Raw genomic sequence first — 26,805 nt, 5'->3', positions numbered from 1 at the left:
ATTGCAATACAGACTATGCGTTTGGCTCGAAGTAATTTTCCAATTGCAAAGGAATTGTCACCAAGACCCGAAAAAAATCCGGGCTTTTTGTTTTGTTTGTTGTTTTTTATTCACATGAAAAGGGCTTACCTCAAAACCAAGCCAAGCACGAAAGTGAGAATATAGTTCTGTCTGAAGTCCCGTATTGGCAAACCGTTACACGTCCTGTTTATTGATTATTATCACCATTAGTGGAGTGATGGCCTAGAGGTAACGCGTCCACCTAGGAAGCGAGAGAATCTGAGCGCGCTGGTTCGAACTCGGCTCAGCCGCCGATATTTTCTCCCCCTCCACTAGACCTTGAGTGGTGGTCTGGACGCTAGTCATTCGGATGAGACGATAAACCGAGGTCCCGTGTACAGCATGCACTTAGCGCACGCAAAAGAACCCATGGCAACAAAAGGGTTGTTCCTGGCAAAATTATGTTAAAAAAATCCATTTCGATAGAAAAAACAAATATAAAAAAAAATCTGCAAGCAAGAAAAAATACCAAAACATTGGTGGCGCTGTAGTGTAGCGACGCGCTCTCCCTGTGGAGAGCAGCCCGAATTTCACACAGAGAAATCTGTTGTGATAAAAAAGAAGTACAAATACAAATTATTATTATCATCATTATTAGCATTTAGGCCCGATCTTGAAAATAAGCCTTAGGCGTTTACAAATAGAACACGTACGTAAATATCAAAAAGGAAAAATTGAACACAAGATGCCAAATATTATAAAAGATTATTCATCCACACACACACACACACACACACACACACACACACACACACACACACACACACACACACACACACACACACAAGCACAATTCATAGCACACAATTATGAATAGTACGCAATCAAAAATACAACCAACAAATTCTGAAACTATCAAAACTCACTCACTCACTAATAGTCGTTTTAGTTCATACTGGAAAGGGATGAGTTGTTGAGAATTATTCAGAGGGAGAACAGGTGGGTCTTCAGACTGGATTTGAAAGATTGCAGCGAAGATGATTGATTGGTCGTTGTTTCCATCTGATATCACTTTTATTTTATCGCTATTTTTGGAAATAGAAATGAAAACATTCATTCATGCAGCACATGTTTTGTTGCAGTGGCTTTACCAGTTCGACTGGTTGTGTTTGTGTTTCCTCTGGGGATTGTCAGCTGTGGATATCTGCTCAAGTGGCGACGGCGGTACTGGCTTTCTAAGGTGACAGAGATCTATCTATCTATCTGTCTGTCTATCAATATATATTTGTATATATGTATGTATGTGTATGTATATCTATATATATATATATATATATGTGTGTGTGTGTGTGTGTGTGTGTGTGTGTGAGCGAAGATTTTAGTGATGTGAATACACGGTGGCACCATTTATCAAAAAGAAAATTCAGAATGAACTTTGAAGATGGTTTTAGCTGTGCCGCACATATGTGTCCACTAAATCACATGACTATGTTTGCAATATTCGTTTTTTTAATCTGAGACTGAATCTTCGTGAAGATTGTGATTGCGCTCTCTCACCTTTGGCGAACGTCGTGTGACAGACGCGTGGATGAAAAAGATGGATCAGGAGTGCTTGTACGTGTGTGTGTGTGGGGGGGGGGGGGGGGGGGGGTGCGTGCGTGCGTGATGTTTTCATGAGTCACGGGTTATTTCAGTTCTTTGATATCTCAAACCTATAATATTCTAGGTCTGCATGTAGTGTTTAGTCCATATCTATTCATAGTTTTTTGTTGTGACACTTCCTCTTGAAATATTTTCGGTGTCAGAATATTTTGAAGAACTATCGACCCGTCTCAAATCTGTAGTTAATACATAAAAAATGCATTTCATTTCAGTATACCGTCGGCTGGTTTCTAGTTTTGCAATAAAACGTAATCGTGTAAACACGGGGTGTGGTTCTGTCCATTCAAAAATAGTGTATTACAAGGACTATTTGTCTTGCCATGTTTGTCATCAGTATTCATCACATGAAAGGGTACACGGATATAAGCTCAGGCTTGGTGTAGCTCAAGTTTTTCTTTCAATAAGCAGCATTCGCTTGAACTTGTTTTCCTTGTGAAGGGAGAGAGTTACCACTCTTTACTATTTGTTAATCATTTGTTCCCCTGGCTTCATTGTTTATTCTTTTCTTTCAATACCTTGTATACTGGACGCTGTGTATTTGTATCTTGAGAATAGATGTCTGGACCAAAGGTTGTTTAAACTGGTTTGACCACGGTGTTAAAGTGTGTTGGAACTGGCTGGACCTGATTGTGTGTGCAGCTGGTACGTGTGCTGGTTCAGAACTGTGTGAAGGCCAACCAACTTCTGTACTGTGAGGGGAGACCCGTGCTGACCACTGCTGGACACGTCAGGGCCAATAACTTTGCCGTATCCTTGACCACATGATGTGTGTGTGTGTGTGTACGCGTGTGTGTGTGTGTGTGTGTGTGTGTGTGTGATTCTCTGCTGGTATATCTGAATTATCGGTCGTCATTTTGAGCATAAGGCTTTGGGACATTTTTTTTAAAACCTATCTCTTTTACTCAAATTGAGTTCACTCTGTTTCCATCCCTCATGTACGAAAACACCACCTTGTGAATTGCCACTTTACAGAAGCTTACAGAAGTGAAAATTCGCATTTTGGAGATGCTGAAATACATTAAACAAAGTTAATCAAATGCAACTAAATGAGGGCGTTTGTGTGGTGATGTTTCGTGTCAATTGTACAGCAACGATCAGCATTAATACATTGACGCCTTTTTTGAAAATCAGCTTTACTCTCATTGTATCGTTACTGTTACAATTACCCATCTGGTTACCTTTCTTTGTTGTTGCTGGGTAAATTTGCTTCATTACCTTGTCTTATTGGCCAGCCAGTTAACTTTATTTTGTTTGGGTTTTGATGCTCCTGTCAAAATCTGTTTCGGTGCATGTTTTCTTTGACTTGAAACTTACAGGTATATTTCATCTACTTTGATCTCACAGACTGTGTGGTGAGTGAAACATTTTCGTTTTAATGGATGATAGTTCTTGATAAATCTTCGTTTCCACTTTGCAAAAAACAATCGATGAGCATTGCATGCACACACGCACACACACACACACACACACACACACACACACACACACACACACACACACACACACACACACACACACACACACATTTAATACTGTTATTTATATTTACATTGTTGTAGGTTAATACTTGTTGATATGCATATACATATTCTCCTTCCCATGACAACTCATTCAATACACACCACAACCTCTTTAGACTTTTTCTTATACTTTTCCTCTGATACATAACATGAACCTTTTTTTTCACTAATATTCACATGCATTCCCTTTCCTTTATACACTACTTTACTCCTTTCCGTCTAAAAACACTTATAGTGAATAGACGTTCAACCGAAGAAAACACACACACACACACACCTTAGTTATAAATGCTAATCATTTCAATGATGTAAATTTATCAATCTGAATTGAATTATGGAATGACATACAACACATACAACCATCATTGACAGTGCGACACATTTCCAAGTACTCGGGATACCGCTGAAGCTGAGCATCGAACCCTGATCACTGGTGAACTGTGGATCTGAATCAAACATGTACACACATCTCTTCAACTGTCTGTCTCTTGTTCGATTTTCTTCCGTTCTCAACAGCAGGCTTCCTTTGTCAAAATTCCCTTTCTTTTGTTTCATACCCAGCGATCAGATAGTCTTAATGCCGATTCTGGTTGTGTTGTGTGTAGCGGAGTGTGGACCTTCTGCTGTTCACGTGTCTGGAAGATGACTGGGACAAACTGATGAGACTGGTGGAGTTCTACGCCAGGGATAAAGCTTACTTATCACAGGTAGGACTTCTTCCCCTACATTTTGCACGTGCTTTGGCTATGATATGTTGACATTTCACTGGTTTAGTTTACAGGTTTATAAGTATAATTACAAGCCATGCCACTGCACACACGTTTGGGCGAATGTGCGATCTTTAGTCAGACATCATCGGCAATGGGGAAAAAAAAGGAAAAACCAGATTACATTAACGTCTTTGCTATTGTTCAAAGCCTTGACGACCTTTCCGAGCTGTCCCGGACGAAAGGAAAGAGAAGACTACACGCCTGAGATTGCATTATTTGCTGTGAAGCTATGAGCTCATTAACCCTAAGCATGTTCTCTTTGTGGGGTGCACGTTCTCACACTCACATTGCTATAAACTCGAGACAGCGGTACACTGCTTAAATCTTATCAGTTATTATTCGAAGAGACAAGTTTAAGATTTGCTTGATATGTAGATAAATGAATTGTTTGTCTTGGACAATAGACTTTGAGTTCCAATTGTCCGACCGAAGAGAGAGAATGATGTCTTTCCACATGAGTGTAGGAGGTACCGGGAAACAGCTAAGAGGAGTCTGGAGATCCCAAGGTTGTGTAAGGCAAGTACTGGCTGAGAAGTTCAGAGTGGCTGAAGCACTGAAATCATAGACTGGCAACTTTGTATTCTATTCCGACTTGGACAGGCAGCCAGTGAAATGTCCGCAGGAGAGCTGCAGCACTCTCACTCCTGCACTTTTTAAAGACGAGACGAGCTGTACTACTCTGTAATTTCTTGCGCCTGCAGAGTTTATCATTCAGGAGGCCAGATAAGAGAGATTTGCAACAATATAGGCGAGACAAAATGAAGGGAAAATCCACTTTTTTTTTCAGCATCAAACGACAAAATTTTCGCAGTAATCTTGGCGCGACACAAAATGAAGGCAAACAACCAAGTTTATTGGCAACATGAATACACAGACAGACAGAAAGGGACGGGGTTTGTTGGGTTTTTTTCCACTCAACTCTACTAGGGCCCTCCACCTGAAGAAAGCACGTGCTGCTGGGTGTGTTGTGCAGGTGTCCATGTCGGAGCGACTGACGGTGATGATGGCGGCGGCCTACATCTTCAAGATGGTGCGCGGGGTGCTGCCTCAGCCCCCCCAGCAGCGCCACCTGCACGGCCAGCTGTGCCTGTGCCAGTTCACCGAGGAGTGCGTCACGCGCTTCGTGCACTCCCTGGATCGCGAGGACGTGACGGCCCTCACCGAGCTCTTCACCAGACACCTCTTTGGATACGTGTCCGGGTCGGCCGTCCACCGCGTCAACACGGAGATCTTCCACAGGCTGCAGTAGTCCATGTGCTGTCGTCAACACGGAGATCTTCCACAGGCTGTCGTCAACACGGAGATCTTCCACAGGCTGTCGTCAACATGGATCTTCCACAGGCTGCAGTAGTCCATGTGCTGTCGTCAACACGAAGATCTTCCACAGGCTGCAGTAGGTCAGGCTGACATCAACACGGACTTCTTCCACAGTCTGTCGTCAACATGGATCTTCCACAGGCTGTTTTCAACGTAGAGATCTTCCAAAGTCTGACGTCAACACGGAGATCTTCCACAGGCTGACGTCAACACGGGGATCTTCCACAAACTGTCGTCAACATGGAGATCTTCCAAAGTCTCTCGTCAACATGGAGATCTTCCACAGGCTGCAGTAGGTCAGGTGACGTAAACACGGAAATCTAGTCAACAGGCTGTCGTCAACATGGAGATCTTCCACAGCTGACGTCAACACAGGTATCTTCTTCAGGCTGCAGTAGGTCAGTTTGACCTCAACACGGAGGTCTCCCACAGGCCTCGGTAGAAAAGGCTGTGCTCCTTCAAACCTTCCTGCCCCTCATGGACACCCCGTGGTGACGTGCCCACTTGACGGTGCACTGTCCGCTGCACACAGAACACGACATCCCGGCCCTCTCCTCCGTGACCACACTGCCCCGACCAGCACGGCCTGTTTCGCTGTTTGCTGTGCTGAGCCAAGCGTGTGACAGACACTGTAATGCCGGGCCACTTTCCACGTCTTTACTCCCTTCATGGGAGTTGGTCGTGTGTGTGTGTGTGTCTGTGCGTGTATGTGTGTGTGTGTGTGTGCGCGGCATATTACAAGATCGACACGGTGATGCACGGAAATTGCTCCAGGTCTTCAGATCTCCCCGATCTTCCGCTGGCCTCAATGACTGCTGAATGTCAAAGAAGTTTTCTTTAATTAAGAATGCTATTTTCCTAACCCTCCATGCTGGACTGCCATTGACGTGGAAAGCAACGTGACGAATCTCTGAACATTCTTCAGTGTCAAACATGCTGTTGGTGCATGATACGGAGAGCGACGTGACAACTTGTTCATGGTTCCAGACTGCCGTCTTTGTGTCATCTTTGGTGCGATACCATCATTTATTTTTCTCGGTGTGGTTTGCTACCTCTGTCGCTGGCTACTAACCATCAACTGTGTTTTGCTCAAAATGACATCTCGCGCGTTGACGATTCCAGAATAAACGTGCTTATAGATAATATCATCGACGGAAGCTGTAATTTACTTTTTTTTCATCCGGCGATAAAGTCGAAAATAATTCCATTGTTCTCTGTCTGTTGTTGTGTCCTGTGGGTATTGATGAAATGATACAAAAATGTTAATGTTGCTTACGATATCTGAAAACGATATGGATATGAATTTTGTTGTTGTTGTTCTTTCTTTTACACACAGCTTAGGCAATGGGTGAGCTGCAGTTGTTCCTGTGATGCTTCGGCTGCGGTCAAAATGTTTTGAGGAAAATTTGTCTGAAAATTACGTTCAGCTGTGTAATAATTTAGTACATTACACATTGAACGTCCACTGTGTAAGCTGTGTAGTAATTTGGTACATTACACATTGAACGTCCACTGTGTAAGCTGTGTAGTAATTTGGTACATTACACATTGAACGTCCACTGTGTAAGCTGTGTAATAATTAGTACATTACACATTGAACGTCCACTGTGTAAGCTGTGTAATAATTTGGTACATTACACATTGAACGTCCACTGTGTAAGCTGTGTAACAATTAGTACATTACACATTGAACGTCCACTGTGTAAGCTGTGTAGTAATTTGGTACATTACACATTGAACGTCCACTGTGTAAGCTGTGTAGTAATTTGGTACATTACACATTGAACGTCCACTGTGTAAGCTGTGTAACAATTAGTACATTACACATTGAACGTCCACTGTGTAAGCTGTGTAATAATTGGTACATTACACATTGAACGTCCACTGTGTAAGCTGTGTAGTAATTTGGTACATTACACATTGAACGTCCACTATGTAAGCCACGTCAGGATGCACAGGCTGTTTAAAACAGTCAGTGGTAACACTGTATTCATTGGTTTTGGTGTTAATTCAGGTAAACGGTAAACTATTTCCATTGCCAAATCAGCAATATTGCGCTTCATCAGTGCTAACGAAGCTGTGTATTACAAAGGCAGCTGCCGGTTTTCAGTCCTGATTGGACTACTGTGTGATCTGCTTATCCTTTCACTGTTGTGTTGAAATGGCATCTATTTATTTTCGCTGTGCATTTTCCACCATTGAATCACTTGTGCAAAGTTTCACTTGTGCACACTGCATTACCATATTTCATTGAGTGCAAACTTTTCTCAGTAAAAGCAGCACCATGTTATGAGATTTCTAAGCGGTCGAAGCTGTGATCCCTAGCCAAAAGATGCAGCGGATTTAAGTTGAGGAATCTGCATATATGTCGCTATCAGCGCTACGCCGTTCGTAATTTTGTCTGCGTGGATTTGCATGAATTAGGACATTATTGTGTTAAAAAAAAATACTGCAAACATCCTGTTTTTTCATGGCAAAGCATACACAAATTTGTATACCACCCATAGTTTTCAGTAACTGCATTCGTTTTTTGTTATTACAATGCATATGTCAGTTGACACTATTGTACCGTGGCGGGCTGAGTCAGCTATGGGAAGTGCTCAGCTGGCCGGATGTTGTGGTTAGAGCCTCGTCTCCTCAAGCGCTGATCGCATCCATGAACAGCAGTCACCGAGCCCAGTCCATGTTAGGATTCGATCGTTGGTTGTTGTGGGCTACAAGTTACTTCATGCCGACCCCGTGCAATACGGATCAATACAGCGTGTAGCAGATACTCTTTGAAGAGGGTGGGGGGAAGCGGCAGAAATCTCTAGAGAATCGGCAGTCTACCTCTCCTCTCCCCCGCCATCCCCACCTCCTCCCAGTCCAATAGCAATGAGATCCAATGTTGCTTGGTTTGTTTGCTTGCTTGGTCCCGTAGCTTCGTGGGGAACCGTCGGCGCACCGCGATGCTGACTCGTGCACCTGCCTTCTCCATTCTGGGCGATCATGTGTGATCCGATGTTACGGACCGTAAACTTGGTGGTGATTGCCCCTGGCAGTTCTCAGGTTCCACAGGGCCGTGTCCCGGTAACGGAGCTGACTGTTCCGATGCCAGTGGTTTGCTACCAAGCAAAACTGCCATAGTCTCCCTTCTCACATTAACACTGCCCTTTTCACGAAGTTGGCAGGAAGGAGGCTGGCCGAGTCTTTTTTAGGAGCTCTGGGGATGGCGGCTGTGTCAACTCGTTGGCGTCCTGCGATGGCATCTTCCTTCATTTGGTAATATCCTTTCACGACGGTTTATGCCCCGAGATTGTAAAGTTGCAATGAGATGTTACCCAGAAGAAAACCAAGGCTCTCCCAAAGTGGGTTACTACATGAAGCTTTTTTCGGTTTGGGATCATCTTGGAAAGAAACCATACAAAGCTTTTGTGATTTCTTTTCGCCTGTTTCCGAACTTTGCCACAGGCAGGCACGGAAACGGAATCTACGCTCTAGGTGGGGATCTGCTGAACATTGCTTTTCACAGGGAAAGTTCTCCCGAAGGATTACACAAAACAGTTCGAAGGCTAACAGGGACATAAGCGCTCTCAATCCTCAAGGCCCGATGTGGTCAAAGCCATAGCTCAGTAGACTTATACCATACTTCATCCAAACGTTCAGAAATAAATTCCAAATCCATTACGTGTGGGTTTTCCGAATGACCATGGCCGACGGTTCCAAGGGAATTTCATTCAGTGTGGCTCACCACAGCCGTCACTATCCGTCGGCTTCCCCGTGCAAACCTGTTGAGCAGTGGCCCTCTTGAGTCCTTTGATGCTTAGACACGGTGCAGTACACAACGCCACTACATTGAGTTTGCTTTAAAACACACACGCATCTATAGCCTGCTTTTGGGATGTGTATGGGTTTTCTGTGAGCCTTAAAATGAAGACAGGTATATTGATTCAGAGCAGTTACTGTGTTGTTTTGGACACCACAAACAAAAATTACTCTCCATCCATTCGGTTAACAGCAAGATTTGTTTTGTTGGTTCAGTGACTGAAAGAAACAAATGTGTTGCTTTACTGATTTATTCACATACTTTGTTCCTCACCTGTTAATAATTACGTTGCCACCACAAGTCACCGCCAGCCATTTAGGCAACACAGTTGTACAGTATGAACTGCTCTGGAGACATAGGAAAAGGTGTTGATGTCAGTGTATCTTTGTTGTTTTCTCTTTCTTTCGTTTTTTCTTTCTTTTACACATCATAATATTTAAGTGCTGACTGGGAATGGAGAATTTGACCACACGTGTTTAATTAATGAATCGTATAAGCTTCTTCTACGCAAGGTTGTTGTGTTTTCTTTTCATATGCATTCGTTATCTGGCAACATGTTCAGCAATACAGAGCAGAGGGTGACCAATCGAAAGCTTGAAAGAGGGAACCACAGGAAGATCTGATTTGTTTCCGTGATTTGATTATCAGGTTGTCCCTTAGTGTTGTGTTCAACTGCCATTGGACACGCATCTTTGTCAGTGAATGAACAATGCACGGTCACATGGGTTCGGTTATGTAGGCTTACAAGGGAAATAAGAACGAGACGGTAAACGGGTGAATTTCTTGACACTGTAAATAAACGAGACAATCCGGAAGCAGCTTTCACAGACGACTGGATTTTAAACGCAGTTATCTTTCCTTCCGTACGATGGTTTATCTTTCCTTCCGTACGATGGTTTAATTTGTTTAAGCGTGTGCACATTGCGCGTAGACGTGTGTCTGCGTGTAGGTCTTTACTCTCATGAGCACTTAGGAAACGGGATATCATCTTGATGGCTGTATATTATTTTTAAAGTCTGATTTATATCACGTTTCACTCGCCGTCTGTACCCTATTTTCGTGTTTCATTGTTTCATCATTGTTCTTGTTTATATAGGCCTATTTGTGTGTGTTTCTGCCTCATACAGTACAATGACCAGAATATGAAAAAAAAATCTATTGAATATATCTAACTGTAATTTAAGGATGAAAATCAAATTGCTTTAAGTCAGAAATTGTTGAATCAAATCTAGCATCTATCGTGACATACTGCTGCAGTAGCCCGGTGCCGGTCTTTATACAAAATAAACACAAGGCGTTCACAGAAGCCAAGCAAGAAGACCGAGATCCGAGCATGACTATGAGGGATGCCAAACCTGCAGGCGGAACTCATAGATGTCGAGTGCATATGCGCGCACATACAAGCACTCGAACACCCACGTATAAGTCAGAAAAGTTGGGGGTGGGGAGTTAAGTTACATGCATGCACATTTGGCTCTCTTTATCTGAAGACGAAACCGCTGAACATCTCCATTGTTTTGGAAACAAGTTAAGTAAAAACGAGCGAGGGTAGGGGATGGGATGGGGGTGGAAAGTATCTTTTATGTGCGACTCCGTTTACCCTCCAAGGAAAGTCTTTCTGCGTCGTGAACGACGCCATTTCACGCGTTCTCTCGTGGGTCCCACTCGCGTCCATCAGAGATGATCCAAGGGAATGAACCGCGGCATGACGAGAGCGTTCGTACCTGACGCAGTAGTCTCCCTTGTAAAGACAGCTTACGGACTCATTTAACATTATTCAAATCACACTCTGATTTTTGACTCACTTGTGTAAACAAAGTGAGTCTATGTTTTAACCCGGTGTTCGGTTATCTGTGTGTGTGTGTGTCTGTGTGTCCGTGGTACATTTTCTCTGCAACTACTTTGTCAGTTGACACCAAATTTGGCATAAAAATAGGAAAAATTCAGTTCTTTCCAGTCATGTTTAAAACAATATTGCACCTCTGTGGTGGGCACAAAAAAATAAAGAATGAAGCCTAATTATATGCAAACTGCATTTACTGTTATATATATTTTTTTTTTTATTTTTTTTTTTTTTGTATTCTCTAAACTTGGCACTTTGATCTGATATTCTGACCCAACAACTAGAGCAGTCATTATTATCATTTTTTGTTCAAACAGGAACTTCTTTTGCTAAGCATGGAAGTTTTATTTATTTTGCAAACGTTTTGTGGTGCAGATAGTAAAAAAAGGGAAATTACTCTAATTAATGCTAGGGGAGTTAATTTGCTTTAAACTGATCTTTCTCATCTTAAACATTACATTTTGAAATTATACTCAATACATAAAAAGCTTGGATTTTTTAAAAAGTGTATTACAAGTGAGTCTTGAAGGCCTTGCCTCTCTTGTTTTTTTTTGTTTTGTTTTGTTTTTTGTTTTTCCACATTAATTGTGAATATTTCACACGTGAATTTCCATTGAATATTACATTGAGTGTTCGGCTTCTCTTCAAATAATCACGCAATAGGAAAAGTAATACGCGAAATTTCAGTTGATTCCACACGCTGTCATACAAATTCATGAAATGTCATTACCAAAATGATTAGCATCACTTGTCTTGTACAGTTTTCAAGGTTTTGTATTTGTTTTTGTTTTGTTGTTGTTGTTTTCCCTTTATTTTTGGAGTGGGGGGTGGGAGGGGTTAACACTGTACATTTCTTATTGCTGTGGTTCATCACCGATACTCTTTTTTCTTTTCTTTTCTTGTCTTTTTTTCTATCATTGTTAATTATGCATAATGCATATTGGGGTAATTATTACGTTCTATTCCTCTTGTTCCAGTTCCACATTAGAGCTATGTATCGATTCCGATTCAAATGTCATATGAACTTTCGAAAAATGTGGTTTGGTATTGTGTGTGATGCACAGGCTCGCATTTTCTCTGTTTTTATTCCGACATGTGTCCGAAATGGTGATATGCACATCTTCCTGTGATAATGTGTAGTGGGGAAAAAAAAGTGTTAAGACTCACAACGATTTCTTACAAAATACCCGTTTCAAACGTGTGCAACTCGGGTGAATATCATGGTTGTTGTTTTGTTATTGTTGTTGTCATTGATGTTTTCTGTCTTGTGATTTCGTTGTTTTCAGTCATGTGATTTACGATACAGTCATTGTCGTTGTTGTCCTTTTTATCGTAAATACCCATTTTGTCGTCAGCAGCAGCATGGACAGACAGACACACATACCTTACCAGTTTGACGCGGCATGACGCCAAATTGGGGTGACTAGGAATATACGTCAGTGCGTTCTATAATATAGCCTTCGATTGATTGTACATTTTGATACAATCGATTTTTATTCGAACCTGGACATCTTTTTGGTACCCAACATCCAGTAAGCAGAACTGAAAATGTTTTGTTGTATTGTTGTTTTATTCCTGTTTATTTTTAATTAGTTTTATTTTTGTCCATAAATAGGCACTCACAATCGTTAGCGTTTAAGCAGACATCTCCACTGATTGTGTCACCTACGCAAAGTAAGGCTGAAAACAAATTTCGAGGGGAAGTGGCTGCCTATTGTGTTGCTGACGATAAAATGAGTAACGATGAAAATTGTTTGTTTTTGTTGTTGTTGTTGTTTTACTGTGGGTTATGTGCATAATGGTGGTGAGGCACTGACACTACCAAAAGTTAAATGTGATTAATACCCCTCACACACCCCTACACTCCCTCCTCCCCACACACCCTCTCCACACCAATGCAAATCGTCACACTGACACCTTATTACGGTATGTCCATTACTCTTTCTCACCACGACACAAGCCCTGTCCCCGCATTTTAGCCGGCCTTTGATCATGATTATATTAAAATCGCATATCCATCAAGGTCTTTACCGTTGTCCAGGTGTGTGCGCATGAGTGGGTGCATGTTTATGTGAAAGATGTCCATCGGACCACAAGACTTGACATTGCAGTGGATCCTGCCCATATTGGGGGTTCATGGTAAACGTAACAGCTGACAGCCTAGCGAAAGAGAGAGGAAAGCTGGAACAGGACAAGCAGGTCTCTTTTCCAGAAGAGAAGACCAAACAAAGTCTATCCAGGAAGAGATGTGAGACAGCGGCACCCCCTCTACATACAGCCCCACGAACAGTCACCACAATCTGAACGAAGCTCATGAAGTCATTGCTGTTTAAACGTAGAACTGGGTGCAGCTGAATGAACGTCGATATGTCCAGCGAAATGAAGATAGGACTGTAGAACCTGGTGCATGTATGGACGTCAATGTGTGAAACAAAACGAAGGTAGGACGTTAGAACTTGGTGCATGTATGGACGTCGATGTGTGAAACAAGAAGATATAACATTAGACTTGGTGCATGTATGGACGTCGATGTGGGAAACAAGACGAAGATAGGACGTTAGAACTTGGTGCATGTATGGACGTCGATGTGTGAAACAAGACGAAGACAGGAATGTAGAACTTGGTGCATGTATGAACGTCGATGTGCGAAACAAGATGAAGACAAGACAGTAGAACTTGGTGCATGAATGGGCGTCAATGTGTGAAACAAGATGAAGTTTGGACAGCAGAACCTGGTGCATGTATGAACATCAATCTGTAAAACAAAACGAAGATTGGACAGTAGAACCTGGTGCATGTATGGACGTCGATGTGTGAAACAAGACGAAGATAGGAATGTAGAACCTGGTGCATGTATGGACGTCGATGTGTCAAACAAGACAAAGACAGGACGGTAGAACCTGGTGCATGTATGAAAGTTGATGTGTGAAACAAGACGAAAATAGGACAGTAGAACTTGGTGCAGCTAAATGAAGGTCCAGATGTCCAACAAAATGAAGACTGGACAGTCTCAGAGGTGCCCCGTGACAGAAAAACTGGCATTTTGCCCTGCATTTAAAGCCATCTTCCTGACTGTCTCGGATGTTTTATTCATAACAGCCACAGACCTTTAAAAGGAGTACACACGACAAAATGAAATTCGTGTATTAATACATACAGAATGTTCGTTATTTTTTGTTATAAGGCAGTTCGCCTTTTAAACACCTTGTATAAGTAAACAGTGAACTGTTTAACAAGATTTTCATTTGTTGATGGCATTAACAGGAAAAGCACAAATATACAAGCATTTTTGAAAAACGAATTAAGGAATGGGTCGTTCTCTAATGATCTCTTAGTTTTAAAAAAAATCAAGCACAAAATGGGCATAATCTATTTTTCATTCTGTGCGTTGTGGACACATCACATCATAGATATTAGACTGTTTGTAACGATACTGAGAGAGGGGGGAACAGACATACAGATGGATGGACAGTCTAGACAGACAGACAGACAAACACAGAGACGTGCAGAAGTTGCACAGAGAGGAGGGGTGATTTTCACAGGCATTGTGGACGCATTGAAATACTTTAATGATTTCAACATAATTTGGGGTTATGACTTAATAGACAATAGCTTACTCGTTGCACTAGAATAGCAACTGCTAAACATTCAAAAAACAATTTTCAACCATTGTTCTTACAACCTTGGACACATATACTATTCAACACTCACTAAGGATCAGATATTAACTACATTGCGATGAGACACAAAAATATTTAATTCAAGACAAAGAGGTCAAATTATGTTCCTTGCCCAGAAATCAACACAAAGAAAATTAATTCGTGAAGATTCTATGAATGAATACAAGGGATGTTCATTAAAGATTTCCCCTGACCCTATCCCATGGACTGAGAGGAGTGAAATTTGGTACAGTTATCAGTCTTTCTCAAAACACGTACCACCAAGGATGACACACTTTTCCTATCACTTATGCAGCTGTGAGGACCTTCCCTGTAGAAGCCTGCAGGTTGCGTCAGAAGCCACGACTTGACCTCGGAAATAAGCGGCGTTTACTCGTTTGCCACGGGTGGTGCAACAACTATGTCATTTTCTCGATTCAATTTATTTTTATCATACCCTGTCTCTTGAGTGGCACCACAACACAGGTGAGAAACGTGTGATGTGCTGTGTTGGAAGAACCTTCATGGCTGAGAAACTTCATGGTTGAAGAACCTTTTGCACTGGGGGTGTGGGGAGGGTGGAAGGGTAAGGCACGTTCATAATCCCGGTACATCAGCAAATAAGGATTGCCTGGTTAATGCCATAATACATCGAGAATAATAAAAATCATGATTCTCTGGTCCTTATCCTGATACATTAGCAAACAAATATCGCCTGAGGTTTGACTCAATACATAAAGCATCAAGAACATGATTGTCGGATCATTATTCTGATAGATGGGCTGACGGTGGATATTATAATTATAACGTCATTGTCTGATCACATGATACACCAAAAAACTAATTATTGGCAACGGCACATCATTCGCCAAGAGCAGTAGATATGGTTGTGTCCTCATTATCCCGTTACCATCTCCGCCCCCGCCCCGTCCCTGCCTGCTTCATTTAACTTATAGAAACAAGGGCAGTTTGACAGCAGGGGTGTCGGAGAGAAGTCCGGCCCTGTCCCCATACACCCTCATCTCGTTGTTCAGCACGTCGAAGACAGCGGTACAGACCGTCTGGGCGGGATCGGTGAGGCGCGGAGTCCGGAAAATGGGGAACTCCGGGTCGTGCGTGTCCGCCGCGATGTCCAACGCCTGACGAAGTCGACGAGGAGGAGGCAACTCACTGACCCGCTGGGCCCTCCGGATAGAGCTCTGTAGCTTCCCCCCCAGTTCTGGCACCTGATAGAGACGGGTGATGTTTGTCAGTTAGGATATGGAATATACTTTTATCTCCCAAAACACATGTGATGTTAATGAGTAAGGAATACAGAATATGCCTCATCTCCCAAACTACAGAAGATGATTATGAGTAAGAATGCAGAACTTTACTTTATCTCTCAAAACAGGATGCAGGCGTTATTCGAATAAGAATACAGAGTATACGTTTCTCTCTAAAACAAGATAAATTCAACAACAACGAAACCAGCCAACCAAACAAACAAACATACACCTTCCTGAGACAATCGTAGAAATTGTTCACACATAAAACTTAACAAGAAACGCTTTTAACTGCGTGAAGCGATCATAGACACGAGATACACAAAACGTTTCATATTCATTACATATATTTCAAAAACATGACACATCAACCTGTGTGGCTTCAAACCTCTCGTGTCATAAGAATGCATGTTGAAAGAGGAAAAAAAAGTGGGCTTATTACACTTACTTACAGAGAGAGAGAGAGAGAGAGAGCAAACCAAAAACTAATCACCCATTGCCAAAGGCACACCTTGAGGTGCTGATAAGCGTTGAAGTGATAGTAGTGGGACGCGGTAGAATCCGGGCCACTGGGTCGCGAGATCTCGTGCACGTGCACGGCAGCTCGAGGCTTTCCTGGGCCGACCTCCAGTGACGCCATATCCCCCTCCGCTGTGGCCAGGTTGACGGTAAAGCCATATGCGCTGCCGTACGGCTCGTTCCGGGCTTGTTTCACGGCTTGGTCCGTGGTCCGGACTGCCACCATGGCGCGTAACAGAAACAGCCGACTGGGGGAGCCGCGCGCTGTGTATGCTGTGGAGCAAAGAGAGCTGGGTTACTTCTGGAAGACATGGATCCTGCTTTTTTTTTTATCTTTTTTTTTTCTAGGGTAGGGTAGGCTCTGAAGGCCTGACCAACGCGTTGGGGTTATGGATAGGTCAGACATCAGTTCTTGTTTGTTTTGTTTCGGGGTTTTTGATTTGTGTGTGGTTTTAAGCATGTATGATTTAACCTTTATAGATCGGTTCACACGTTTTGTAACCTCCTTGAAACTGTCACTGATAAATTGAGTTTGGGAGAAAAAAAAAGGTTTTAGTGGGAAGTGGTGGTACAGGAAAAGAATAGGGAGTGGGGGATGGTAAGCCTCAGTGGGGACAGGTGGGGGTAAAGGTGGTGTGTGTCTCTGTGTGTGTGCGTACGACCATGCATAGGTGCCTAATTAACTGTTGGCTGAGCGCCGAGCTTGCAGTCCATACGTTGTGCATTGAAGTATGTCTACTATTTCCAAGGAAGAGATTTAAATGTTGACGGCTTTTTTTCTTTTTTTTTTTTAATTCGGAAGTCTTTTGTCAGAAACATTTCCGTTTTAAAGGACAATGTTAGAAAATAAACAATTAATCTAACAAACAAACAAAAATGTGGTATGGATGGGGAGAGACGGAGAAAAGGGGAGAAATAGAATAGAAATACAGACAGGCCTGCGTACAGGCAGAGTTGGAATACATCATATGCAGACAGACAAAGACACAGAAAGAGAGAAAGACACAGAGAGGCATGTAAAATAGCAACGAACAAAAAGACACACAGACGAAAAGAGGGACAGCCTGACTTCGCACAACAAACTTCATCATCACCACATCGCGCCTCAAAACCAACAACCAACCCGTCAGTCACAATTGCTTTTTGTTGTTGCTGTTTGCCACCAGGAAGGTGGCAGAATGGTTAAGACGCTCAGCTGCCAATACAGAGAGTCCGTGAGGGTGTGGGTTCGAATCCCGCTCTCGCCCTTTCTCCTAAGTTTGACTGAAAAATCAAACTGAGCGTCTAGTCTTTCGGATGAGACGATAAACCGAGGTCCCGTGTGCAGCACGCACTTGGCGCACTGAAAAAGAACCCATGGCAACGAGAGTGTTGTCCTCTGGCGAAATTACGTAAAATGAAATCCACTTTCATAGGTACACAAATATGTAAGCATGCACTCGAGGCCTGACTAAGCGCGTTGGGTTATGCTGCTGGTCAGGCATCTGCTCAACAGATGTGGTGTAGCGTGTATGGATTTGTCCGAACGCAGTGACGCCTCCTTGAGAAAGTGAAACTGAAACTGTTGCTGTTTGTTTGTTACTGTTTTTGTTTTTACCTGGCTTTAACGCATTGGAAGAGAAAGTAAGTCCACGGTGGTTGATACTGAAAGCTCTGCCAGGCAGATTACCCGGACAGCAAAAAGAAGTGAACTTCTCCGTGCGATCTCCGTCCTGGATGTCGGCACTGACTAGGTACCCGTACTTCTTGATCAGGGGGTGGTGGTCTTCGGTGTGGAGGATCAGCTTGGTCTCCTGGGAGCTGATGAAGATGGTGGAGCATCCACACTCAGAAGCCGTGTGTTGGGTTTGGGCCGGGGCCTGTAGTTATTGACACACGCAGGAATGTCAGTGTCACAACTATTCACTTCGTGTTTAGATGAGACTGTAAATGACTACACGTGCGTTATGAACGTGTGTGTGTATGTGCATGTGTTGTGTTGTGTGTGTGTGTGTGTGCACGCATAAGCGAGTGTCCCTGCACGCGTGTGTGGATGTGCACAAGTGCGCGGAAGGTGGCCCGTTTTGTTTTGTTTTTTGTTGCTGGTTTTTTGTTGTTGTTATTTGTTTCTTTTTCAATCATTTGCCATATATATATATATATATATATATATATATATATATATCGGTTCCTCCTACCTCCAGTTTCAGAAGAGATCCTATTTGGCTCTCAGAAATGTTGGCCATGAAGACGTGCTCGAAAGGAAGTCCTGCCCCGTTAGCTATCCCTCGGACCTCCTGAACGTAGTGAGGGAAGCAGTCTTGACAAGCACGTAGACCTTCCTCATAGTAATCCCGGCCCTCTTGGCTCTCATAGAACGGCAGGGCCGTCTTCTGATGATGGTCGCTTTCGTTGAAGTACAGCTGTATTCTCTGACGAAAATGGGCGCCAACGCTGAAACCAAAGTCGTAGAAAGTTCCCCCGGTCTTGAAGTGTGTCAAACAGCCGTCAGCCGCTGTACTCTGTGCCATTCTTGTTGATGATGAATGCGCTGTGACCAAAAAAATGGGGTTCCAATAATGTCTGTGACGTATCTTCACTGATTTTCATACACACACACACACACACACACACGTATTCCTTGTAAATCAAGCAGGTTTTAAAAAATGAAGATCCACAATTGATCATTTAGTGAAATTAACCACTCAGGTTAAGCACCAGTTTGCGAGACGAAAATGTTCGCTTGCAACTTTTTTCGACATTACTAAAGCCTATGACCAAGTGTGGCATTCACGTCTAATGTTAAAACTGAAGACGATTGGATTATCGGGACATATGTATAACTTTATAAAAGACTTCTTAGAAAACAGAAAAATTCAGGCTAAAACAGGGAATACGTATTCATCTACACGAACATTCCAGACAGGTATTCCTCAGGGCTCTGTAATTGCTCCAATATTGTTCAACATTCTAATGAATGATCTACCAAAAAAACTAACAAAGAATGTTGTAATGGTTCAATACGCTGACGATATATGCATGTGGATGAAAGTTGCAATCAAAAAGAATACGCCCGATATATGAATTACACAAAAAGCTATATCAAAATGAATTAAACACAGTAGCAAATTATATGAGCGAGAATGGTCTGCAAATATCAACCGAAAAAACACACTTGATGCTTTTTAATAATGGATCAAGTCCAGCAACATTGCCTTCCTTTAAAATTTACGATAATACCCTGGAATATGAAAAAAAAAACTAGCTAAATTCCTTGGAGTACACCTTACATCAAAATTAACTTGGAATCATCATATCGATTACATTTTAACAAAGGCCAGGAAAACATTAAACTTCTTGAAAATAGTATGCAAACAACCATGGAGCCAGGACATATTCATTCTACTACACCTTTGCGCATCACTTGTTCGGTCAAAACTGATATATGCACAAGAAGTATACTTCAGTGCACCGAAATATTTATAGAAAAAAATTCAAAGCATAGACTGCACAGCATATAAACTGGCACTTGGCTTGCCAGTCTATGCTTCCAGTAAGAAAACGTACAGTGCAGCGGGAGTATTACCATTAGAGGGTCAAAGGGAACTTGCGTGTAGTAAATTTGTCTTGAGAAGTTTAACGGACGAAAATGGTTTGGAATCAGAAATAACTCTCAAATCCGACCGCGATTTTCCAAAGAGAGCTAGATCTATATCCTCTCATACCACACTGGGAACATACACGTCAAGTATTTTAACAAATTCCGGCGTGAATAAAACCCCACATTTTGCTAAAAGGTCTGTAATATCACCTAAACCTGTATGGGAACTTCAAAGAGCGCAATCTGATATCGATCACACTGATCTGACCAAAGATGATAACATAAATTTACTTACATCGCATGTACGAATCCATTTGGAAGAGAAATACCTTAATCATCTAAAGATATTTACAGACAGCTCTGTTGTAAATGATAGAGCTGGTGCTGCTTTCGTTATTCCAGACCTTAACTTTCAAAACTCATTTCAACTCGGAGAGAATAAGTCCATCTTCACAGCTGAACTCATAGCAATTCTAATGGCGTTAAATTTCATGATATCCTTTCCGAAAACTATATTTCAGATTCTATTTTGTGTTGATTCTAAATCAGTTCTTCACGCTATTGAACTTATAAAAGAAACGGTTAGGTATGAACTCGTTATTGAAATTAACCATTTGATTCACGAACTCTTACTAAGAGGCTCTCACATAACCTTTTGCTGGATTCCTTCTCATTGCGGTTTTTACTATAATGAAAAAGTTGACATTTTGGCTAAAAAAAAAAAAAAGAGCTAGAAGCTCCACGAAGGAGTTAGATTTAAATATATCGCTTTCACTACAGGAATGTTACACCATGGTAGAAAAAGTCCAATAGTCAAAATTTCAGTTTGAGGAAAAACACACCGATAACTCACTCGGAGTTACATATGAACATACAGAAAATGTATGGTTTCATGGGAAAACACCATAATGATTTTCATAAGAGGCAAATAATTTCTCTAATCTGCAGATGGAAAATGAATTGTTTTAGGACAAAATATGTCAGTAATGTTTCTTGCATCTGTGGTGCTCACATAACAGCCGATCATATACCAACTTGCGATATGTTAAAGTCTCAAATCCCTGAACTGAAATCATCTTCAGTGTTGACGATCTTCAGCAGTCCATTGCTGATGTATGACTTTTTCAACTCCTTGTTAAATAGTCCAGTTGGTTAGCTGTTATAGTTGTTAGTTTTTCATTAGAAATATGTTATATTGTTATGAGGTGGGGTTTTTTGTTTGTTTGTTGTTGTTGTTTTTTTAATTTTAACAAAACTTAAATCAGTCCTTTTCTATATGTAACACACACGTACACATACACACGCACACACACACACTTTCACTTACTCACATGCGTACACAGTAATCCCCCCCCCCCCCTCCTCCCACTCGATTTTTTTCCTACCCTCGTCTAATGTCACTTACAGTGAAAAGACGTTAAACTAAAGAACGAACACACACATGTATGCACTAGCTCACACGCACACACACATGTACAACACATGTGACACACTCGGCCTTCATGCAAACTGATACAAGCACATCACACATACACAGCACTACGCATGCATGCATGCATGTCTATCTGCACACACGTGTACACACATTTACATGTAGACAAACTCCAGATTGTACCACTGGAGCTGCACAAGCATCCGTTGAAGACGGGCTAGAGCTGCATACAGTGGCTACTTCACAATTGTGATCAGGGATTTGTGATCGGTTTCAATGATCACTTTGCGTCCATGCACCAAGTCATGGAATTTCTTGCATGCGAAGACAGCAGCCAGGAGTTCCTTTTCGATTCGTGCATACCTGGTTTCAGCAACGGACAGGGCTCTGGATGCGTAGGCCACTGGAGCTTCATCTTGTAGACAAGCTGCTCTGAGTTCACTCTTGGACGAGCCAACAGACAATACCACAGGTTTTGCTGGGTCAAAAAACCTGAGTACGGGAGGGTTCATCAGGTCTTCTTTCAGTCTGTCAAATGCAAGCTGGTGTGCTTCCGTCCAATTCCATACAACATCGTTGCGTAGAAGTTCTCTCAGAGTTGCAGTCTTCTTACTGTAGTTCCTGATGAACTTGTTCAGGTAGTTGATCATGCCCAGGAATCTCTGAAGTGCTGTCTGGTCCGCTGGTGCAGGCATGTCGCGAACGGCGTCAGTTTTCTCCGTGTCTGGCTGTAGACCCTTACTGGTGAACTTGTGGCCCACTAAAGTGACGCTCTTCACCCTGAACTTAAACTAGCTGAGGTTCAGCTTCAAGCCAGTCTGTCGTGCTCGATCCAGAACCTTCTTGAGGTTGGCATCATGCTCATCTGTAGTGGAACTCCAAATGACGATATCATCGACAATGATGGCACATGGGTATCCTTCAAAGAGTCTCTCCATAGCTTGTTGGAAGACTTCAGAGGCAGTATTGATGCCGAATGGCATGCGCAGGAACCTATACCTACCATAAGGTGTGCTGAATGTAGTGTGACGAGATGATTCTTCATCCATCCTGATTTGCCAAAATCCTGCTTTAGCATCCAGCATGGAGAATACCTTCCCATTTCTAATTCGTGATGCCACGTCATCAGCAGTGGGCATGGGATAGTGTTGTCTCCTCAAGGCTGTGTTTAAGTATCTTGGATCCAGGCAGATTCTGACGTCACCATTCTTTTTTACTGGTTGCCACCATCTGTGACACCTACTCGGTAGGCTCAGTTTCTCACTTGACCACGTCTTTCTGCACCATTCTGTCAAGTTCATCCTTGACCTTCTTCTGCATGGCTTGGGGAACTTTCCTTCCGGGTTTGACGACAGGATCGACGAGAGGGCCAATTCTCATGACATACCTCGGAGGGAGTGTCCCTAGCTAGTCATCAAACAAATCTGGATATTCTTTGACCATCTGTTCACGGAAGGCGTCTTCCGTGTCTGTGCCCACTTCATGCAGTCTTATCAAGCTCAATGAGTCTCAATCACAGGGAGTCATTCAGGCCAATGATAGGAGTGGCTTGCCTGTCAATGACCTGAAAGGTGATCAACTCTGTCATTTTGCCATTCTTGCAGAGAAGGTCCACTATGCCAAGTGTTGAAAATCCGTCCCCGCCGTAGGCAACAAGGTTGACTGCTTTTGCCTTGTTGATCACTTCCTTCTTTTTGACCATCTTGAACTTGTCCAGAGGCAGGACATTGCATTTTGCGCCAGTGTCTATCTTCAGTTCAATGTAATGTGCGTTGATACACTATCTCGTTGCGAACTGGTGCATGAGCAAGTGCATGAACTTCCCATTCTTCTACTGGGTCTTCTTCCACACTGGAGTCATCTCTACTGATGGCATTGACAGTTCTTGTCTTGTCTGGTTTTCTTCTTGATCTTCTTCTTCTTCTTCTTCTTTGTGTTCGACAGCTACGCAGTCAGGGTCGAAGTCCGAGGGATGCCACAAACTCGGACGTCCGCTGAAGATCGGCTGCCGTCCCCCAGAGCTTGGTGTTGAGGTCAGCACCCCCAGGCCAGGACTGCTGCCGCATCTTCTCATACAGGGGGCAGTCTTGGAGAATATGGGATGGGGTCTGGTCAGCCTGGCCGCAATCACATAGGGATGTGGCTGCCACTCCAATCCTCTTCAGGTGTGCTCGGAGGCCGCAGTGTCCTGTGCAAAGGCGGTAGATGGTAGTCTGGTGTCTTCTCTCCAGTGTCCTGATGGGATCTTGGTGTGCCTGGTAGCCTCCGTTCAGGGTGACCCAGCCTCTTCGGAATCTGCTGTGGAGGAGAGTTTTTGCTTCCTCATACGTGGCAGGAATGGTTGGCTGTGTGAGCTGGCTTCCTTCCTTAGCGAGGTGGTCTGCACGTTCATTGCCTGGGAGGCCTACATGTGCAGGCACCCACTGGAGGGTCATTGGGGCTGTTTGGGTAAGGGTTGTGAGGGAGGCCTTAAGGGACTGGATCAGTGGACCAGGATCAGGGGAGTCAAGGGCCTGGAGTGTGGACATGGAGTCAGTGAAGATGGAGATGCTGCCAAGGGGCTTTCCACAGGAGGAGAGGAATTCTGCTGCTGTTTTGATGGCCAGGACTTCAGCTCTGAAACTGGAACAGAGCTTTCCTCCAGGGAGTGCGATGCTGCTGTGCTCTCCATCGGGAAATCTGACTTCTTCTTGATGATTTGCAAATCTTCGCGAAGTGGTGCAAATCTTCGCGAAGTGGTGCATCTTCATGCATGAAGAACATTTCTTTCCATAGGCTGGGCAATTCTCCTTCTTTGGACCATGTTGGCATCCACAGTAGTCACATGTCTTTCCGTCCGGTCGTTGAAATGATGATTTTGCCTTTTGAGAGAGAGCGCTGACTTCACGGTCTTCTGACACCTGCTCAGTGTGTTTCTCTGCCGCTTCATGTATCTGGCATAGCTGGACTGCCTTGTGGAGAGTCAGATCTCTTTCTTTCAGCAAGTGTTTGCGCAAAGTATCTGACATCACCCCTCAAACAATTCTGTCATGTATCATAGAGTCTTTGGGTATGCCAAATTCACAGGTGTCTGCCAGAATCTTCAATGCTGTTATGAAACTCTGTATTGGTTCATTGGCCTGTTGATACCTGGTGTTGAACTTGTTTCTCTCAATGATGACATTGGTCAGCGGGTTGCAGAGCCCACAAAACTTTGCTGTCAACACAGCCACGCTCTCACGTGTTTCAACAGCTTGTGTGACGTCACCAATGTCATTCTTCACTTCTGCAGCATAAGTGAAAGTCTTTTCCTTCTCAATGGCATCCTTTCCAGCCAGATTCAGCAAAATGTACGCCTTCGTGTGCTCATTCTTGTCGCTGTAGGCAGCTTCTACAAAAATGTCAAATTCTGCTTCAAATGTTCTCTGACTGTCTGCGATGTTGCCCTCAAAAGACGGTTTGTGGCTGTCTGAGACCTTCCATTGTGGACTTGCTGACGTGTACGTACCACTAAACCACGTACTGTGAAAACAAACAAAATGTCAGTGTCTCTGTGTCGCTACTGCGTTGTCTGTGTCGGAGGACGTCACTACCACTAAAAACGAAGTTGAGCAACCGCCGCTTGCATTGATTTCGGTAAAATGTAAGATTTTACCTGCTGCCTGAGACGTGGGCCTTTCAGAAAATGCAGGTAAGTGGTTCTTTTAGCAGTTCTGACACCATGTAGATGGTGCTCTCATACAAATAGAATAATCACCTAGCTGATTGTGGTCGCTGCCGCAAAGGAAGAAGAAGAAGAAGAAACAAACACTTAGCTGCTTTTGTAACTGAACTTGTAATCTCGTGTTGAGTCTGACATCAGATCAGCTGGGTGGAAGTGCCCATTTACCGAAATCTCACATAATAATCTACACTAACGATGGAGAAAAGCGACGTTTCACTCTCACACTCGATGAAGCTGCACCGTGAGCGGCGGCACATCGTTGGCACCATCGCCCCCTCTTGCAACAGCAAAAAAGAAAAGAAAAAAAAGTTGCAGGTGGAGAAAAATGGCGGAGATGAAAGGTGGTGGTATGCTTGGTGCCAGCGCAACTCAAACGGGTTAGTTTCCTCTGAAGAAAGTGCGGAGACAATTTTCTTTCCCGAAATGTGAAGAACGTCAATTAGGAGCTAAGAATATTAACGTTTCACCTCTGGTTCGATTGAATCAGGTGTACCTTAAAACAACAGAAAGCATTTTGCGGAAGAAGTGTGCGCGTGAGTGTGCGTGCGCCGTACATCAGTGTGCATGTGCCGTGTGTGTGTGAAGTTGTGGAAGGGTGTGTGTGTGTGTCAGTGTTTAGGAAGGAAGGAATTTTTGTTTAATGTCCCGTCACACATATCGGTGATTGAAGACATTTTGTAAAAGTATTTATGAATACATCTGAGTATTATCGGTTAGAAGGGGTGGGAGATGTGGATGAATGGAGGGTTTGGGGAAACTGGGCAAATGAGGGTAAAAATGTGGGTGAAATTTGAAAGAAAAACAAAACAAACAAACAAACAAACAAAAACAAAAAACCCTCTAAATACAGTTACAGGAAATTACTTAAAGGACTTCGTAAAAGAGAAGTCGTTAAACTGACAAGCGAAACAACTGATAATGAATGCAAAAAGTCAAAAACATCAACGTTCTCAGTCACTTGTGAAGACACACTTTCGTGTACAAAAGGCTTCATCAAGCTACAGTGAAAAATTATATGCTCAATTGTCAGGTTATTAAAGCATATACACTTGACATTAGAACAATACTTGGTCCGTAATGAATTTGATAATAGTCAGTGTTTAGGCACACGCATATGTATTTGTGTTCGTGCGTGTGTGTGTGTGTGTGCCCACGTGCATTAAACCGGCGGCATTCCACATGTTTTTTTCCTTTTCTTTAGAGGATGAGGTATGTGGGTGTATGCATGCCTACAATGTGGGAGCAACGGAATATTGGAACGTGCGGGTGTGTGTGTATATATATATATATATATATATATATATATATATATATATATATATATATATATATATATCTTTGTATATATGTGTGGGGGTTGGGATGGGGGATATGGGCGTATGTGTGTGTGCTTGTACAAGTAAGTGTTCATCTGTGTGTGTGTGTGCCGTGGAAGCTGCGATACGTAGCCTAGAAATGAGTGTGTGGAGGAGGGGGGTAGAGGAGGTGCAGGGTAATGTGTGTGGTGTGTGTGTGTGTGTGTGTTGGGGCTCATGTACGTTTATGTGTATTTGACTGTGCTTTCATATCTGTGAAACTGCATGTTTAGTGCAAATCTGTTATGCATATGTGGGTGTATGTGTCTCCATGTTTTACATTTATTTGCTTATTTATCATCATTGTTGTCTTTTTTTTCCTTTTTCTTTTTTTGATTAATTTATTATTATTATTACTACTACTACTACTACTAC

At 42.9% G+C, this 26,805-nt stretch overlaps 2 protein-coding genes across 4 annotated transcripts in view; one reads left to right on the top strand and one right to left on the bottom strand.

The window, feature by feature from the left end:
• LOC143279775 (uncharacterized) overlaps positions 1-12,928 on the top strand; it is a 107,138-nt gene extending 94,210 nt beyond the window's left edge. For all 3 annotated transcript variants that reach the window (XM_076583921.1, XM_076583919.1, XM_076583920.1), the window contains exons 9-13: positions 1,143-1,240; positions 2,302-2,409; positions 2,979-3,014; positions 3,788-3,889; positions 4,926-12,928. In XM_076583921.1, coding sequence (XP_076440036.1) covers positions 1,143-1,240; positions 2,302-2,409; positions 2,979-3,014; positions 3,788-3,889; positions 4,926-5,201 — 620 coding nt within the window. In that variant the 3' untranslated portion in view covers positions 5,202-12,928. The remainder of the gene's footprint in view (positions 1-1,142; positions 1,241-2,301; positions 2,410-2,978; positions 3,015-3,787; positions 3,890-4,925) is intronic.
• Positions 12,929-14,130: 1,202 nt separating this feature from the next.
• On the bottom strand, positions 14,131-21,848 carry LOC143279774 (beta-alanyl-dopamine/carcinine hydrolase-like). Its single transcript, XM_076583918.1, has 5 exons — positions 21,736-21,848; positions 18,538-18,890; positions 17,958-18,219; positions 16,353-16,633; positions 14,131-15,802 (listed from the first exon to the last, which is right to left on the bottom strand). The coding sequence occupies exons 1-5, from the start codon at positions 21,785-21,787 to the stop codon at positions 15,527-15,529; spliced, it is 1,224 nt and encodes a 407-aa protein (XP_076440033.1). The 5' UTR covers positions 21,788-21,848; the 3' UTR covers positions 14,131-15,526.
• Between the last annotated feature and the right edge of the window lie 4,957 nt (positions 21,849-26,805).

Source organism: Babylonia areolata, chromosome 3 (genome assembly GCF_041734735.1).
Source record: "Babylonia areolata isolate BAREFJ2019XMU chromosome 3, ASM4173473v1, whole genome shotgun sequence".
NCBI classification, from domain to species: Eukaryota; Metazoa; Mollusca; class Gastropoda; order Neogastropoda; family Buccinidae; genus Babylonia; species Babylonia areolata.
The sequence above is the reverse complement of the archived record's forward strand: the minus strand, read 5'-3'. Positions and strand labels throughout refer to the sequence as shown.